At 39.7% G+C, this 17,057-nt stretch overlaps 2 protein-coding genes across 9 annotated transcripts; one reads left to right on the top strand and one right to left on the bottom strand.

The window, feature by feature from the left end:
• Positions 1-27: 27 nt before the first annotated feature.
• EXOSC3 (exosome component 3) lies at positions 28-2,982 on the bottom strand. Its single transcript, XM_040071601.1, has 4 exons — positions 2,716-2,982; positions 2,461-2,610; positions 1,755-1,906; positions 28-324 (listed from the first exon to the last, which is right to left on the bottom strand). The coding sequence occupies exons 1-4, from the start codon at positions 2,980-2,982 to the stop codon at positions 123-125; spliced, it is 771 nt and encodes a 256-aa protein (XP_039927535.1). The 3' UTR covers positions 28-122.
• A 1,495-nt stretch (positions 2,983-4,477) lies between these two features.
• On the top strand, positions 4,478-10,658 carry DYDC1 (DPY30 domain containing 1). Of its 8 annotated transcripts, XM_040071605.2 has the most exons (7): positions 4,835-4,864; positions 4,897-4,985; positions 5,568-5,720; positions 5,818-5,928; positions 6,515-6,595; positions 7,460-7,546; positions 8,562-10,640. In XM_040071605.2, exons 3-7 carry the CDS (start codon positions 5,574-5,576, stop codon positions 8,601-8,603), a joined length of 468 nt encoding a protein of 155 aa, XP_039927539.1. In that variant the 5' UTR covers positions 4,835-4,864; positions 4,897-4,985; positions 5,568-5,573; the 3' UTR covers positions 8,604-10,640. The 8 variants fall into 8 exon arrangements, with proteins under 8 accessions (XP_039927542.1, XP_039927537.1, XP_039927538.1 ...); XM_040071608.1 differs by lacking the exons at positions 4,835-4,864; positions 4,897-4,985 and adding an exon at positions 4,478-4,593 and having other exon boundaries at positions 8,562-10,658; XM_040071603.2 differs by lacking the exons at positions 4,835-4,864; positions 4,897-4,985 and adding an exon at positions 4,483-4,630 and having other exon boundaries at positions 8,562-10,658.
• The last annotated feature ends 6,399 nt before the right edge of the window (positions 10,659-17,057 follow it).

The following is a 17,057-nucleotide window of genomic DNA, read 5'->3' on the forward strand; positions in this document are numbered from 1 at the left end:
AAATAAAGAACAACCAAAGTCTAGTACTTCATTTTTAAAAAGGCTTTTAATATAAACCTGAATACAAAAATAACCAAAACACCCTACAGTCATCACAAACAAATCCTCAAGGTTTTCTCCTATCAGTTCCCTGAAAGTTTGGCAAGCGCCTGTTTTCTCTGTTCTGCAGTCATATACTCACAGGCTTCCAAAATATTTACTATAATTAAAGTCTGTTGAACTGTTTTTGCTTTTACCCATATTCTTCCATTCATTCCTATTACCAGCTCAAATGGGTACAATTGTGACAACTCTTGAATTATTTCACATTTGGGAGCCAAGAGCCTGTGAACAAGACCAAAAAAAAGTTAGAGGAAGAAATGCTCACACTTACAGACATCACATTATTATTGACCAGTAACTCCAGCAGTTCTGCTATTATGGGAGTGTGTAAAAGAAACACTGAAAGATGATTAAGTTGCATATACATGCAAAATAAAATAGCAATACAGTATCAGATGTATGATATAAAATACATGCACCCAAAAAATAAAACCATTGTAAATCTAGGTTTTTTCCTCACTAGATTCAGAAACAATCCCTGACAAGTTTAAAGTGAATTAATACATTTACAACAAGTCTATGATCTAATAAATTCTAGAAGAACATTGTTTGATAAAATGACATTTTTGAAGGGCTATTTATGAATTTGACACACTAGAGACATCTTTCAGAACAGGACTTCCCTTCTACTTCAGGAAACAGTATTAACAGCAATAAAAAGACTACTTCATATTTATTAGATGACAGCATACTAAATAATGTAATACATCCAGGATTAAATCAAGCTCGAACAAGTATTCACAAAAACGAAAAGCATATCAGGATTTACCAGTTTACTTGTAATATGCTGTTATTTTTAACTTGTATACAGACAAAATTTGAAAAACAATGGCTGTAAAATTCTGTATCAGTTTGCACTGACTTCTGATAGGACATATAAATCAGACAATTGCAGGTATGAAAAAGCTGCTCTGCACTGCCAGATTGCTTATCCAAAGAATGACAAAAACAAACAAAAAAAATTCCACCCCAGAAGCAACAACAAAGTTTGACTATTGTTTATCCATGTAAACTGGTATTCTTTGACAGTCACAAAAAAAAAATCTTGTACTTACATCAGTATAAGCAACTCTGAAGTTCACAATACATTTAAAAGCTTATGAAACAGTTCCTGGATTAATGTGTCAGTGCTAGTATTAAACTAAAATCCTACATTTTTTAATCTATATCTTTATTTCAATGTTATTTATTTTTCTTTGGAAGTCAGAAAATAATGTGTACTGATGTGCTAATATCCCTTTAATCAGCTGTCAGCCAAACATACACCCTCCACTAGCCCATGAAACAAAAAAAGGACAATAAGCATTGCTAAGTTTTAAACTCCGTGGTAATATGCACATACCTGAAACACTACCCTGAATGTCTGACTTCCCCAGGTCACAACTTTTATTTTCCACACTGCCTTGGCAACCACATCACTTTTTGAACAGGTCATGCAACACCATACAAAAGAGCTTCTAAGCCTCTTAAGAGGAAAAAAACTTTCCTTCTAGATCAATCCATACTCTATTCAGTAAATCTGATTTAAATGCACTCTCCACAAGAATTACAGACACTGATTAACCAAACTGCCAACACTGCTCCAAAGTCATCAAAACAGCAGTGGGAATCTTACACGTGACAATGACTACTTACATTTTTTTAGTACTTACTTTCTTATTAGACCTAAGGAAACTTTAAAGAGGAAGCCATCTTGTCCAATTATTCCCATTCCACTTGATTTTCCACTGCTGTCTATACAGACCATCTCTGGCTCCATGTCTTTATTTGCTACAACGAACTGACCATAAATAAGATCTCCCACCTATACAAAACAGCATCAAAGAACAAGAGAATAACCTCTTATAATCATTTAGCATGACAACAATTAAAAAATAGCATTCCAGCCTATTTTGTTTTCCTTTACAGTTCCTTTTACATTCTGGTAATGGCTTTTCACTAAAGAACAGAAACTGTGGCATGCATGCACAACACAACTATTTATAATAGTGCTGTTGAAAAGCCCCACTCAGGATTTTCCACCAGCGTCACGTTTTAAAACCTTAACATCGGAGTGCCCTTTGGGATGCACCTTACTCGTGAATCGCATCTGCTCCTGGCAGCACTATAAGCAAACAAAAACATGCGAGTGAAGCACCCAGCCACCTGAGAGAGAGCAAACCACGCTAGTTAGTCCTAGGAAAACCCAGAAAGGCCGCGGCCTAACGGTGCAAAACCCTGCGAGGAGAACCAAGGCGAAACCATTACAGCTAGACCTGCATAACTCCTCTGACGGGGGCTTATGAGAACACTTGCCCTAAGAAAAGCTACTGAAACGCAAGAGAAGCGCCTCCTAACGATGCTAACCAAGGCACCCACCTGCACGTTCGGCCTGTTCCTCTTCGTGGCGCCTTCGAAGGCCAGGTAGGACAGGGACGCCGGCTCGCTGCCGCCCACGTCCAGCCTGAACACGTCCCCCGCTTTGGCCGTCACGATCCCTATGACGTGATCGCCCTTCACCGGCACGTACTGCAGCGGGGGAGGGAGACAGAGGGTCAGGGGAGCGCGGGCCAGACGGGAGCTAGCACACCTACCCGTGTACACACGGACACCCGGGCCCGGCCGCGCCCGTACCCGCTTCTGCTGCGAGTCCACCCAGTAGGCGCCGCCGCCCCCGGGCCGGTGCCGCAGCAGCCCGCACGTGGTGACCAGCAGCCCGGCCCCGCTGCGCCGCAGCCCCGGCCCGCACAGCAGCCGCCCCTGCGGCGCCGCGCCCGCGCTCAGCCGCAGCCGCTCGCCCTCCGCGTCCTCGTCGTAGTGCGCGGGGAGCAGCAGCAGGTCCCCGGGCAGCACCACCTGCCCCACGAGGGCCTCGGCCGCCGTGCCGCGCTCCGCCGCCATGACCGCGCCGGCGCAGGGCCCCTCCGGCCGGGGCGGGCGGCTGCGCTCTGCGGCCTGCGCCGAGCGTTCGCGGGGCGCCAGCGACACCCCCCGGCCGGCTCCTCCCCGAGCTCCGGGAGCCGGCTCCTCACCGCTCCATCCCCGGGCTCCCGGAGCCCGCTCCTCACCGCTCCATCCCCGGGCTCCCGGAGCCCGCTCCTCACCGCTCCATCCCCGGGCTCCCGGAGCCGGCTCCTCACCGCTCCATCCCCGGGCTCCCGGAGCCGGCTCCTACCCGGTCACGGCACCTCCGCCAGCTGCCTTTCCTTCAGGGAAGCAGCCCGCCTTCCACTTCTGCCAGGGAGCGGCTAAGATAACGTTAGTGCACGTAGGCGTCGGAATTAATCAACGCACGGAGTTAGTTCTTCCAGCTGCAGTTGTTCGCAGGGGTTTTTAATACCCCATTAGAAGTTGATAGTAAAGCAGACAGCTGGTCAAATTTGAGGTGGACGTCAGCCGATGAATTTGGCAGGGACCAGAAAAGATGGCATCAGTTGTGAAGGGAAGCTGCTCAGAGAGAGAGAGCATTAAAACAGTTGGAAAGCATCACAGTGGGTCTTCTGGTCCATCCTCCCTGCTCAGCTAGGGTCGTCCTAGAGCGCGTTGCACAGAACTGCATCCAGACAGCTTTCAGTTAGATGGAGAGATTCCACAACCTTCCTGGGCAATCTGTTCCAGTGTGTGGTCACCTGCACAGAGTAAAGAACTACCTCCTGCTTCGACAGAACTTCCTATGCATCAGTTTCTGACCATTGTCTGGTGTCCTAGAGGTTGGCACCACTGAGCAGACCTTGGCACCTCCCCTCTAGGTATTTATACATCAATGAGGGCCCCTATCAATCACCTCAATGCTCAGGCTCAGCCCTCTCAGCTTTTCCTTGTAAGAGGTGCCCCAGTCCCTTAATCATCTTCATGCCCTCTGCTGGACCTGCTCCAGGATCTTCATGCCCCTCTCTCACTGGGGAGCCCAGAACTGACACAGCACCCCAGGCAGAGCCTCACCAGAGCTGAGCAGAGGAGCAGGATCACTCCCCTCGACCTGCTGGCAATGCTCTTCCTAATGCACCCCAGGATACCCTTGGTTTTCTTGGCCACAAGGGCACTGCTGGCTCATGGAAATCTTGTCCACCAGGACCCCCAGGTCCTTCTCCACAGAGCAGTTCTGCAGCATCTGAGCCTCCAGCTTCTCCCGGTGCTCGGGGTTATTTCTCCCCAGGTGCAGGACCCTACATTTACCATTGCTTAACTTCACATTCTTCTCTGCCCATCCCTCCGGCCTGTCGAGGTCTCTCGCAAGGGCCACATGATCCTCCGGGGTCTGGGCCCCTGTTCCCGGTTCCGTGCCATCGGTGACCTTTCCGAGCAGCCCCCCCGCCGCTCCGTCAGCGCCTGCGGCGGCGCCGGGGCGCGCTGCGCTGGCGGCGCTGTTGCGGAGCAGCCCCGCGCGTCCGGGGCCGGGCGGTAGGAGCGGGCCGGGCCGGGCCGGGGAGCTGCTGCTGGGGAGGAGCCGGAGCAGGGCTGCTCTCCGAGGGAAGCTCTGCAGCGCCAGAAGCAGGGCAGCGATAGCCCCGGGTGCCAGTGACTATCGTGGAGCCTGGGGCGAGGCGGGGTAACGGGCCAGGCTCTCCCAGGATTCCGAGAACAAGGCGTAGGCGATGAGGAGCGGGCCCACCCCGCCCGGAGCCTAGGGAAAGGGGGGAGGCCCAGCTGTGCTTAAATGGAGCCCTGGCAAGAGGGCGTGGGTGGCGGCTCCGGGTTAAGAGGGTGGGCAGCATTACGGTCCCCCAGAGCCGCTGTGAGCGCGGAGGAGGGGCCAGGTGCTCGGCCCGGCGCTCGGGGCGCTGCCCTGCTGCCCTGCTGCCCCGCCGCCCCGCCGCCCCGCCCGGCCGTGGCTGCCCCACACGGATTCAGCCCCCTTGACACCAAAGGAAGGCTCGAGTTTGCTTAAACCGGGCTAGTAAAATGTGTGCACAGAGATGTGTGCCTTTCGTAACTGTTAGAGTGCTTCAGGCCCTCTCCTTGCACCTATGTCTTAAAGATAGCTTTGACTGATCAAATTATAAATCATCCCTTGATTGTCCTCAGAACTACTTACCTGTTCTCCGAGTATCTGTGTAGAAGTTTTCTATTGTCTTCTTGTGCTTTTCAGGTTTGGTTTTGGATGGGGGGGGGGGAGGGGGCGTTGGGGTTTTTTTGCTTGTTTGTTAGGCTTTTGTGTGTGGGGGGGGCGAGGTTGTTTTTTTGTTTGTTTGTTATCATTCAGACCTAGAATTATCAGCATGTTTCCAAGTAGTTCATGAATTATACATGTCCAAAGAGTAAGGTGGGATTTGAGCATTTTTTTTTTCCTGCTGTGATTGATATAACTGACTTGTCACTGGAGCTTTTAAGAACTAAACCATTATTAAATAACTTACCTGTATAAATTGCAAGCTTAGTACAAAGTAATGTCGTAGTCAGTGTTTGGTGCCTGAAGCAAGAGTTCTTAAGCCCTCTAACTTAATTCTGACACTGATATTTAATATCTGTCTGCTTATTGTCAGTAGATTTGGATGGAGTCTCAATATCTGAAACAATGCCTGGGAAGTTGCCTGAAGAAGGGACTGGCAGAAGTTGTAGAGCATCGGCCAGCAGATCCAATAGAGTATCTTGCACATTGGATTTACAATTACAGAAGAAATTTAGATGAAGAAAAAAAGGTGGATCCAACTTAGGCACAACAAGATTGCTACAATATAGTTGATGTTATTTAATATATTTTTATGTTTCACTGATTCTGTGTTACCTCCGAAATAGAGAATGCTGGAGAGAGCTGAGCTGGAACAAGAACGGGAGGCAGCTCTAGCAGAACTTGAAAGGCTAAAAATCCAGGAAGAAAAGCAGCAGAAACTTGAAGAACAACATCAGGTTATTAGTACTTAATAATAGATAATCCACAGCAGCATATGGTGCTGTGGCATCTTGGAGCTCTTTGTATACTAATAACTGTAATAGAACTTATGCTCACAATTAATAAACACTTCCTGTTCGATATTTCCAGTTGTAAGTACGAAAGGTTGCTGATAGACCTGATTAATGTTAATGACATTGCTTGTCAAATTTTTCTATAAATTTGATTCTATATTAATTCATCCATCTGTGCTAGGTACTACCCAAATTATCAAAGAGCTTAATCTAAAGGACAGGAGGTAACTAATACAGACTGATAAAAAGCATGTGTAATGAGACAGTATCTGAGGTGTGTACACTAACTTCAGTTAATTTTTTTTCTTGTGGTAGTAAAGCTTTTTATCCATAAGAGTCTCAAACCTTTGAAAATGTTAAACCAGATGATACTGAAAGGACTTCGTTGTTAACATAACATAGTAGTTGTGCTTTTTGCTTACTTTCTATTTATTATTTCAATAATAAATACATTTTAAACAATGTGGTGAAAAAGATAAATGTGGAGGGGGGTTTCTTTCCAATTTGTCCTTTCTTAAACTGATTGCAGGCTCAGCTGGAGGAAGAACATGCAGAGTTGGAAGCAGAGAATGAAGAAGCTGAAATGCAGTTGCAGCAGGAGGATCAAGAGGTTTAAGCCAATGCTTAGTTGGTGGTTTGAAAATACCATTTATCAGCCATTTTTTCCAGACACAGGCATCAATTACAAAACACAAAGCAGAAGCCCATGGGTGTTGAATGAACACATAATTAAAGAAACAGGAGTGTAGATAGGGGGAAATGTCTAACATGTGGCTTCTGCATTTTGGGTTTTATACTTGAATTTTAACCAGAAGAAAACATAAATTTATTACAAAAATCCAGCATAAAGTCAGCTTAGCTGATGCTTCCACATTCCTTGATGGTATTTATTAGAAAGTTTTATAAAATAATCATGTCTAATTTAAGTATCAAGACAGTAGTGTTTTACGGGGTGTTAGCACAAAATCCGTTTACTGCATCTGGAAAAAGAGCTGTGGTTTGGAATTGCAATGCCTCTGGATTATGATATCTTAGTGGAGTGGGGAAATTTCTATTAACAGAAGAGTGTATACAGATATCCGTGTTTATGGTTTTTTTAATGCTGCTTCAGTAACAACATACATGCATATTTGGACTGCTTATCTCCCAAAAGCTTTTAAAACTCTGTGGAGCGCAGAGTACTTTAGAAATACCTAAGTTTTTAGAAAACTCTGTTAAAATACTGACAAAACGTAACTGTAGGAAGATGAGAGTTTGAAAGTGACAAAAAAAATGAATGTGTAAAAATTTAAAATTGCTGTTAATAAAAAAAAGAATAAAAAAGGTTAAGCATTCAAAGACCACATTCCCATATCACTAAATTTGTATAGTACTTATCTGAAGTATTCTCTTTATATTAATACATAATGTCATTTTGACACACCTGGAATGTGATTTCATGACTGAAACTGAAAGCTGGTTTTCATTACCACAGGAAAATGAAAAATCAATAGCTGAAGTTACAGATAGACCTGGAACACCTACTTCACCCAAAGCTGAGGAGCCAGATGAGAGTGAACCAGTAAGTGTTTAGAAAGAGATTATAAATCATTGATTCTTACAGCTTTGCTTTTCTGTGCTGACCTATCAAAAGGTTAAAACTGTTTAAGGGATGGTATTTTGTCCACAACCTCCAGACTGCCCATAGCTGCATTCTGGTAGGAGCTAAGCCATTGTAGAAGACTCTGTGGTGTTAGCTGACTAAATTCTGAAGATTTAAAGCACCCTTTTGTATTCAGATATGTTACACACTAAAGGATGAATATGCTTAAAGAGGAGGCAGCCTTTCTGTGCTGTGTGAAGAGTTATGTACAATGTATACTAAATCACTTCATTTCTGGTATCAGTAGTGTAATTCTGGCTCTGAATTTCTGTTGTTATAATAATATACTTTATATGTAAGGGGTTTTTTAATAGCAGCTTGTTTTAGAAGTTTTCTCTCAATAGATTTAGGAAAATACTTATGACTGTTCTTAGAGTCAGCTTTTCACAGGTGTTTATTCCACTGAGGTAAATCAGATATGTATGCAAGATCTCATATAGCCCAAATTTTTAGAATTTTCTGATAATTACGTATTTTAAAATATTCTTGAGGCTTTGGGCATATTTTATGGGTTCTTTAATAAGAAAATTGCAAAACTAGAAGTGAAAATGAGTTGTAAGTAGTACCTGCTGCTTCCTACGTGTATCAAGTTTTCATACCTAGAGGCTTTAGATTACATTTGGCTTTTGGGGATGTTATTTCAGGTTTTACTGTGAGATGTTTGCTACAAATCAAGAACAGATTGATAAAATAAGAGATATAGGCTTGTACTATTAATTCTGCCCTCAGAATCACAATGCTTCATCCAAATTTGATGGATTTTATAATAGAAATCTGGTGATGGCATTCATTGTACTGAATGGAAGAATACATGATTAGACTGATAGGTACCAACTTGTCTATCATGGGCAGGTTTTTTTTCCTATTTTCCTTTTTACAAAGGAATTCAGTGGATGCTGGTAAGTGATAGAATTTTTTTGTTGTTCTTTTTCAGAGTCAAACAAGTCTCCCATCAATAACAGAAGAAGAAAGTTAGAGCTGACATGAAAGCAGTAAATATGTTTTCTACTCATTACTTGCTGATCCTGAAGTGTAATATCTTGATTTATGTATTTTATAAATAGAATTGATTTACATACCTGTTTTTCCAGTGTCTGTTTTTTAAGGTGTTCGTATAAAGTCTGTTAATTCTGACACTGATTCTTCCTTTTTGTTCTTAAACCATTGTCGCTAGCATGGCTGACTTGCAGGAAGAAAACTGCAGCTGAAGTGAAAGCAGCAAATATATTTTCTACTTATTGCATATCAAAGTAGCCATAATAAATACAAATATAATGTGTCAATATGATTTGAAGATAGATGCTACAATATGAGAGGTTGAATCAATATTAAAATAGTAAAATATTTTTGAAAATGATTTTCCAAGAATTTGAATGGTTTCTGATAGAAAAAGGGAATGCTCTACAGATTAAAAGATGGTGAGAGTATTCTGGATGTCAAATTTGGTGCAAAAATCCAATCAGATTTCCCAAATGTATTTGAAAGAGGCAAATTTAACTCTGAGTCAGTATGCACAAGAAGATCTTGTCTTCTGGAAGTCATGAGGTGGACTTTGTAACACAAGGTGTTTGCTCTAGGCTTTATTATTAGATAAATATATTTATTATTAGATTTATTATTAGAATCTTTTTATGGGTATTGTGGGCTACTAGGTAAGCTGCAATTGTCTGTATATTAGTTTTGATTAGTCAAGTTAAGACTTTTCTGCATTTTTCTTGAATTCTTAAATCAAGAAATTAAATCTGTGTTCTCTACTAAATACCGTTATTATTTCTCAAAACTTCACTTCTAAAAATTTAGAAGAATATTTAGCTTGATTCATGATTATCTAGAAAAAAAAATTCTATAATCCTAAAAGATGCATTTTTACAAGAACAGATGTTTGTAATCACTGGTATCTTGGTATAGGTTGTCAAGAATGTTCTGTGTCTCTTCACTGTAAATGGAAAAGACATCAGCATTAAGAAATCCTGTGCTTCTTCAATAAAATGTGCCTTTGAATCTGTCTTCTACTACAGGTTAGATGGCTATGGCCAATATTGTGTAATGGAAATACCTTTCGTTACATAATCAGTGCGTAGTTAATGCATTTACTGCATCCTTCAGTCTTGGGATGAAAGATTTTTCTGATAATTTCACTTCAGTTTTTTAATAGTATTGCTGAGTCTAAGGGGTTTGCTGTCCTTGGCAAACTTAAAAATACCTATACACTCAACAGACAAGGGTCAATCACATAGTAAATGTCTTCCTGCTCTGAACATTTTGATCACATAGAGCAGACTAAAAATAATCTTAGTAAATTTTAAAAACATGAGCACTTGATTTTTCATATAGTAATATATTATTTTTCCCCTTAAAGATAAAGTACCTTTATTAAAAAAACCCTGTGCCCATTTTATTGCTACACTGCTTTTTGGATGCTGTTAATAACCACACCTTATATGAGCATCCTTAAAGTCAAAAGAGCAAAATGTCACTTACCAGGCATAAATACTTAGAAATGGTTGTGTAACTTTTGGAGTCATGATAAATTGAACTACTTTTGTGTCTAAGTGGTCAGGCTTTACTATCTACGTTAATTCTGATTGGTTTGCAATTTCTATGATAGTCAAAAGCTTTCCTGTGGCATGAATACACCCATGTGGTTAGTGTTCTAGTGAACAGATTTTGGCACAGCTTACAATTATATTTGTTATTACATGTTACGTTTGTTATTAGTGTTAATATTTAGATTAGCACTTCAAAAACTGGTAACTCATGTCCATTTACACTTAATGTCCAGTCATGTTGACCATGAAAATGTAAATCATCATTTAGTCTTCAAAAGGCTGTAAACTATCATACAGCCTGCAAAATGTAGGACACTATTTTAAAACATGCTAGAAATTAATGCTAATTACATGTTGCTTTCATTTTCTTATTGGTCCATACTGTTTGTATCTTTGTTTGATTTTGTTATATGTGTGTCCACTAGAGTGCATCCTAAATAAACACACTGGGAGCTCTGTCAATTATAGCCCATGAAAACTACAACTTCTGTTTGTCATTTTGTTTCAGCATATTTTTAACTATGAGTTTTTCTTTGTGATGCTGCAGTCCATTCCTCACTTTATTTCAAGGTAGGAAGTTTTGGATAGAAACCTTTATCAGAAACTTACTCAGCAAGGGTCAAAATAAAGTGGTAGATTCCAATTTACCTGCTTATTGTTAGGAACAGAAAACATTTGTTGTTAAAATGTCATTTATAGGAATTCCCATTTTTTTCAGGATCTGATGTGCACAGACCCTGGTGCATTATTCCCCTTCTACAGCTTTATAGGAATTCTTATCTTGGATGTGGGACAAGAAGTAAACAGTTCTTGGCTCAGTGCTTTCTTGAGGTGCAAACCTGCCTGTAGCTTACTTGAAAATGTAATTCACAACAAAGATGACTTCTCCTTGGGTGTCTAAACCTGGAGGGAAGTTAAGGCAGCTTAAAATAATTTTTGCCTTCTCTTTCTTTCACTTTCTTTGGAGCAAGCTAGAGCCTTTAAGAGGACAGATGACTATTTTAGTTACTGCTCATGTCGTGATTTCAGAAATGTTAACACAATTTAACCTCTGCATAAAATGTAAAATTGTATGTTGGAAAGAAAAAAAGAAATTACAAAATGTAACTTCATCTGCAGTTTACACTCCCTTTGAATACATTTTTATGGAATGAAGAAGATAGATTTCCTAGACAGATGATGAAAACTTTCACTGAAAATGAGGTGCTAAATACTGACAGAAGATTTATGAAATTGTCATTTTTAGTTTCTTCAGAGTAAGAACAGCCTTGTTTAGAATGTGACCAGGCCGTGTCCAGATCCTTCAGAGAACTTGCTGATAGTAACATGCCCATTCACAGCTGTTCTCATTCCAGCAATACTGAAGCACAAGGATGAAAACAGATCTGAAGCCCAGAATAGGACAAAATGATTCAGATTAACTATCAGTCTGCTCACCGAGGTGAAAACAGCTCTGCAGTGTGAGAACTTTCTCTTGCATGGAGAAATACGTGTTGCAGCAGGCACATTTTAAACTTATCTTTTAATACAATAGGTTTTATTATGTTTGCAGTCCCCTTTATGATGAATGGTTTTCCTTCATAGTCTAAAGGAACTAACTTATCTTTCTGTAACCAAAAGTTTTATACAGTAATTTGCTAGTGGTAATGGGAGCCAGATGAATTAGTCTGGATTAAATGTTAAATTGAATTTGTCTGAACTTTGTTAATACAGCTTATTCATATTTGAAGTCAGCTATTAGTTGTGTTACCTCTTTGAAGATTTGCCTGTACTTAGACTAGAAAAAGAGCAGTGTTGTCTATTGACTACAGCTAGAAAAGAGAGTCTAAGCCTGTTATTTGCTGATAAGAACTGAGGTACTTTTAAAAATATCTTACCAGTACACTTGTTTGCTTTTTTGGTTTTGTTTTGTTTTTGGGATGTTGCCATTTTGGGGGTTTTGTTTGGTTGGTTTTTTTTTTGTGTGTGTGTGTGTGTGTTGTTGTTGGTGGTTGTTGTTTTTTTTTTGTTTGTTTGTTTTGTTGTTGTTGTTTTTTTTTTCTGGTGGTGTTTTATTACTTTTGTTTGTTTTCTGGCACTGCCATTACAGACTTCATGCAGTCACGTTTCAAACATTTGTGTTTGTTATAATTCATGCTATGGGAGAAGTTACACTACTACAAGCATTTGTACTGGTATTGGTCTAATCGTATTGGAAGAAAGGCCAGGTAGAGGAAGGTGCCCTTTTTTTGAGGTGTCGGAGATTTTTAAGAAGTTAAGCAGAAGACTCATTCCTAGAGTTTGAGAGTTCTCAGATGTATATGCAACTTCAATCCCATGGATCTTCTCTATTAACTTGTACATCATAGAAACATTATCATTAACCAAAATCAGTGTTTAACTTTTTTATTTTAAAGAAATTAGAAGATACTACATCATGAAAAATTATATTCATTAAAGCCTGACTGAAGATACTGAGCACTCCCATTTCTTTCTTTAGCTATAGGTCATCCAAAATCAATGCCCAAAAATTCAAACCATTTTATTTTTAATACTGGGCATGTTTGTTTTATCACCTTAAAGTAAATGCACATTCATATTGTCAAGTAATGTAATGAGCAGAGAAGGTTGCCATTTGGTTCTTGTTGATTAATCTTTTTTGAGTCATCTATTTCAAAGGCTGTATTGATATTTCTGTACTGCTACAGGAATATATGCTTCACAAAAAATTCCAATTTTCTGCTATTACTTTCATTCATCACAATTTAAAATTTTGATGTACTTTAAATGCTGATGTGAAGCTTGGATTTGATTTAGAAAAAAAAAAAATTATATTTAGCCATATCACACGAAAGCTATTGGAATAATCCTAGCTTCTCTAAGGGCATTTAGAAGGTTTAGGAATTTTTTAATTCCCAAGGGAATTCTGCCATTTTCTCCATATAGTCATTCATGGATCTCCATAGAAGTTGATATCATAAAAATTTTGGGTTTTTCTTCCAAAAATCTTGGGAAAGTACTTGTGAAAAATGTGACTTTAGTTTGATGTATGAACCAACTGGTGTTTGAGTTCAGCAAATTATTTTATTCAGCAGTTCTCTATAATTTAGATGTTGTCTAGCAGATGCCAGATAAAGAAATTGGCTTTTCCTGCTGGAGGAGGAGGATGTATGTTTGAACTTGATCAGTATTTTAGTTAGTCTGTTTTGCTTAATGAACTGAGTCATATTTTCAGCTTCATTATAGAACTGATTGTTTTTGTTTTGTTTCAAAAAAAATTGAGGCAAACTTTTTTGGTGCACCAAAGATGTATTCCAAGGATCTCAGTCTTGTTCTTACTGAAGTTGCTGCAAAAGTTGTGGTTGAAATCATAAGGGGATTGAGCTCTCCACTAACATGCAGTTCTACCTTTGAGAAGCCATCTCCTAGTTATTGAACTTCTAATGTACTTCATATTAAAACTGGAGAGAATTGTTTGTTTGCCTCAAACTGTCTGCAAGGCACAGAAATAAAAAGAGCTTAATTGTGGGGAGGTTTGGAGAGAGGAAACATTCAGATAATCATTCCCATTTCAGCAGAGGGGCACTGCAGCTCCCTTTTGCTCTGTTTCAAGTCACATTCCTGGGAGTGTGTTAGGCTTCTCCAATCATTCTGCTTAATTTCTACTCCACCTCTTGGATGTACTTTCTTGCAGAAATGACTGGCTGCACACAGACACACCTGTATTTGGTTCATTATCTTAAGCAATTGCGGTTTTGCCACTGATGTGTTTAGTAGATAAGTTTAAAAAATCCTATTTATTTAGCTGATAATTGTAACCCTAGAAACAGGATCTGTTTGTTTCATTGTAAGCCAGGCTGCACTGAAAAGTTACCCTTAGGTGCTGACAGCTGAAAATTTCTAGGGCTGGGACTATGGTGCAGTTCTGAGACAGCTGTTCTTCAACTTTTTTTTTTTTTTTTTGTGGGCATATGTATCTAAGTGGAGCCTATAGCAAAAAAGCACCAGTATTTTGTTTCTCACTTGAACTTGGGTTAAGTGTTATTGTATTTGCTTGTATTTTAAAACTATCGTGTCAGATTTATTGGTAAGAAGTAGGAACCCTACCAAAACTACCACTGATGATACACTAAAGCACTATACTGAAACACTAACTACTCTCTTATCTCAAAAGTTTGTGTTTATAGGCACCTACCTCTTAGTATGTTTAGGATAAATGGTTTTGCCACTGCTCACATGTAGATTGCTGTTAACTGTAGCATGTTTTCCCCTTACCCTCCTTACGTGACTTTTCTAGGTTTGGGGTGGGTTGTGTTCTTTTTTTGTTCGTTTGTTTGTGGTTTTTGGTGTGGTGGTGTGTTTTTTTTTTTGTTTGTTTGTTTTTTTTTTTTTTTTTTTTTTTTTCATAGTTACAGTGTGTGAATCTGTCTATGAATTTGTCCAAGGTTTGCATGGCACAAAAAAATCAGGAAATGCAGCCAGACCTATATATTCCTATTTCTATACATTTGGCCTGTCTCTTGACAGAGTAAAGTCAGGCTTCTTTATTTTGGTGCAGTTTATTCAAAAGTCTCTCTGGCAGCTACAACTCTCTCATTATTCTCTGACTACAAGAAAGTCACCACTTTTGTGTGTGGTAAGCTCATGCAGCTGGCAGCAATACACCTATATTCTTTTCCATACTTCTTTAAATCAAAGGACCATCTAACTTGTAGAAAAAGATCCATTGACTTCTCTCAATTTTGCTTTGTTTGGTAGCATAAGTAAATCCCTAGTTTTAGGTAAAATAATTTTTTATTGCTTACAGTATTTCATTGTTATAAATGCCATAAAAATTAAGCCTACAGCTTTCAATAGGTTCACATATTTGTGAACTCCAAATCTGGAAATGAATTTCATATTTTAGTTTCTAAGGAGATCAGGTCTGTGTTTACTGAATTTGCTGGCAGAAATCCCACTTGAGTCCTAGTAAAACACTCATGCCAACTGCGTGGGAATATCTGTATGTGTCTTAAAAATAATTACACATTGAAATAACCTTGCTGACCTTGCCTCTAAAGACTTACAGAATCCCAGTGACATGTTTTATGGTACTGCAGAGGTGGAGATGGAACAGACTAGAACTGATTACCCAAAACCTCTGACTGTTATTCGTGGGATTCTAAGCCATTGGTAGCAATTGGGAAGAATTTAACAGTAAGGTGCAGTATAAACTTGCCATTAGTTTTCTCATTAGCCAAGATTTCTAAGACACAGAAAAGAGGATACCTGAGAGGAGTTGGCTTATGCTAGGTGCCAATTTCAATACCAATTTTCAAAAGCAGAAAATGAGATGCTTCACTTCACTGGCTAAACCTTCCAATATGTGTGAGTCAATTTTTTTTTTCAGCTCAGAGTCAATAGGAGTAGTTGATAGGTTTTGATTGTGGCAGGTCTGCTCTGATCTCTTTTCTGGTTGACTTATCAAACAGTTGAGAGGCCACCGGTGTTTAATTACAAGCAACACAGATTGTGGACATAAAAAAGAAGCGGCAGCAGTAAACCTGTAAGCTGTCAACCTCCTGTCAAGAGACAGGAAAGAATCCTCTGCATAGAAATAGAATCAGTCATTGGTATGAATGTAGGAAATTTAGATGCTTCTTAAATTGATTAGTGGGAAAAAAACCTGGAAGAGGAAGAAGAATCAAGGGGTAAGAAAATATTGGAGGAGAAAAAGGATAGAGGTATACCCTAAGAGCAACTCTTCCACATGTTTAGCTATGAGATGTTAGCTTTGGGGAGCCTATATACCTGTGTAGGGTAGGGTTAAACATGGTGAAGGGAATAGGTTTGTCCTTCTTTTTCCTTGCCTAGTATAACTGCAGGCTTCAGTTTCCACTCAAAGGACTAAAACTGACTTCTTTGAGATGATCTAGCGTTGCTGGCTTATTTTCTAGAGTACTGAGATTTGTGCATAATGTGAATACTCTCTATTGCAAAAATGAAAAACTTAAACCTTAAGAATAAAATGTTGAAGTTTGTCTTAATTCACATTGCAAACACTGATCATATTCAGGAGGTTTTTTGCAGGCTCTTTGTGTTCATTTGAATAACTTTTCATGTTTTAGTCCAACAGGTAAGATGTAACATTCCAGGTACGGATATTTCTCATTGCTAAAAGTGTTCTTGTCGCTAAGGGTCAAAGTAAGATTGTAACACACTACAAGTCTTGAACATTTTAGTTTGTTACAGAGTTACTTGGAAGAAAATAAAAAGAGGAAGAGTATCATAATGAAACTTTGAGAAGGCAGCTATGTCTATAAGCCTAAAGATCTTTTGGTGAGATCCATTTTCCATTCCATATTCTATCTGTTAATAGGAATTTTAAATATTGATTTGTTGTGATTGCTGTAGGAATGTTTGTATACTACTGTTTATATACTTGTGTTAATTGATCCTACATACTCTTCATCCATTATTTAATATCCCCTGTTTAGACACATATCTAAGAGTATTTTGGCTGTGTTTTAGTTCAGACCTGCTTATCTGAAACAGCTAAATGACCAACTGTAGTGAAATCTTTCAGACATAGATGAAATATGATAATCTTTGCTGTTTGCTGATACATTTGCCCAGGAAAAGTATGTGAAATTGCTACTTAAGTGGCAACCTTCTCAGTATGGATCAACTGTAGCCACAAGGTCAGGTTGGAGGACTTCTGAGAGATGTCACCACTCAGTTGATTTAGTTAAGAGTTTCCTGCAGACCTCACAGCACCAGTAATGCATTTGAGCTCTGTAGTAGTGACAGTGGGAGAATTTCTGAAAAGGTTGTGGATAACCACGGATAGGAATCATGGCTAAAATGGATGCTGGATGTGTGCAGTATCTTTTTCTCCCGTTAGCTCTACAAGCCTAATTCTT

Source organism: Hirundo rustica, chromosome 8 (assembly GCF_015227805.2).
Source record: "Hirundo rustica isolate bHirRus1 chromosome 8, bHirRus1.pri.v3, whole genome shotgun sequence".
Classification (NCBI taxonomy): Eukaryota; Metazoa; Chordata; class Aves; order Passeriformes; family Hirundinidae; genus Hirundo; species Hirundo rustica.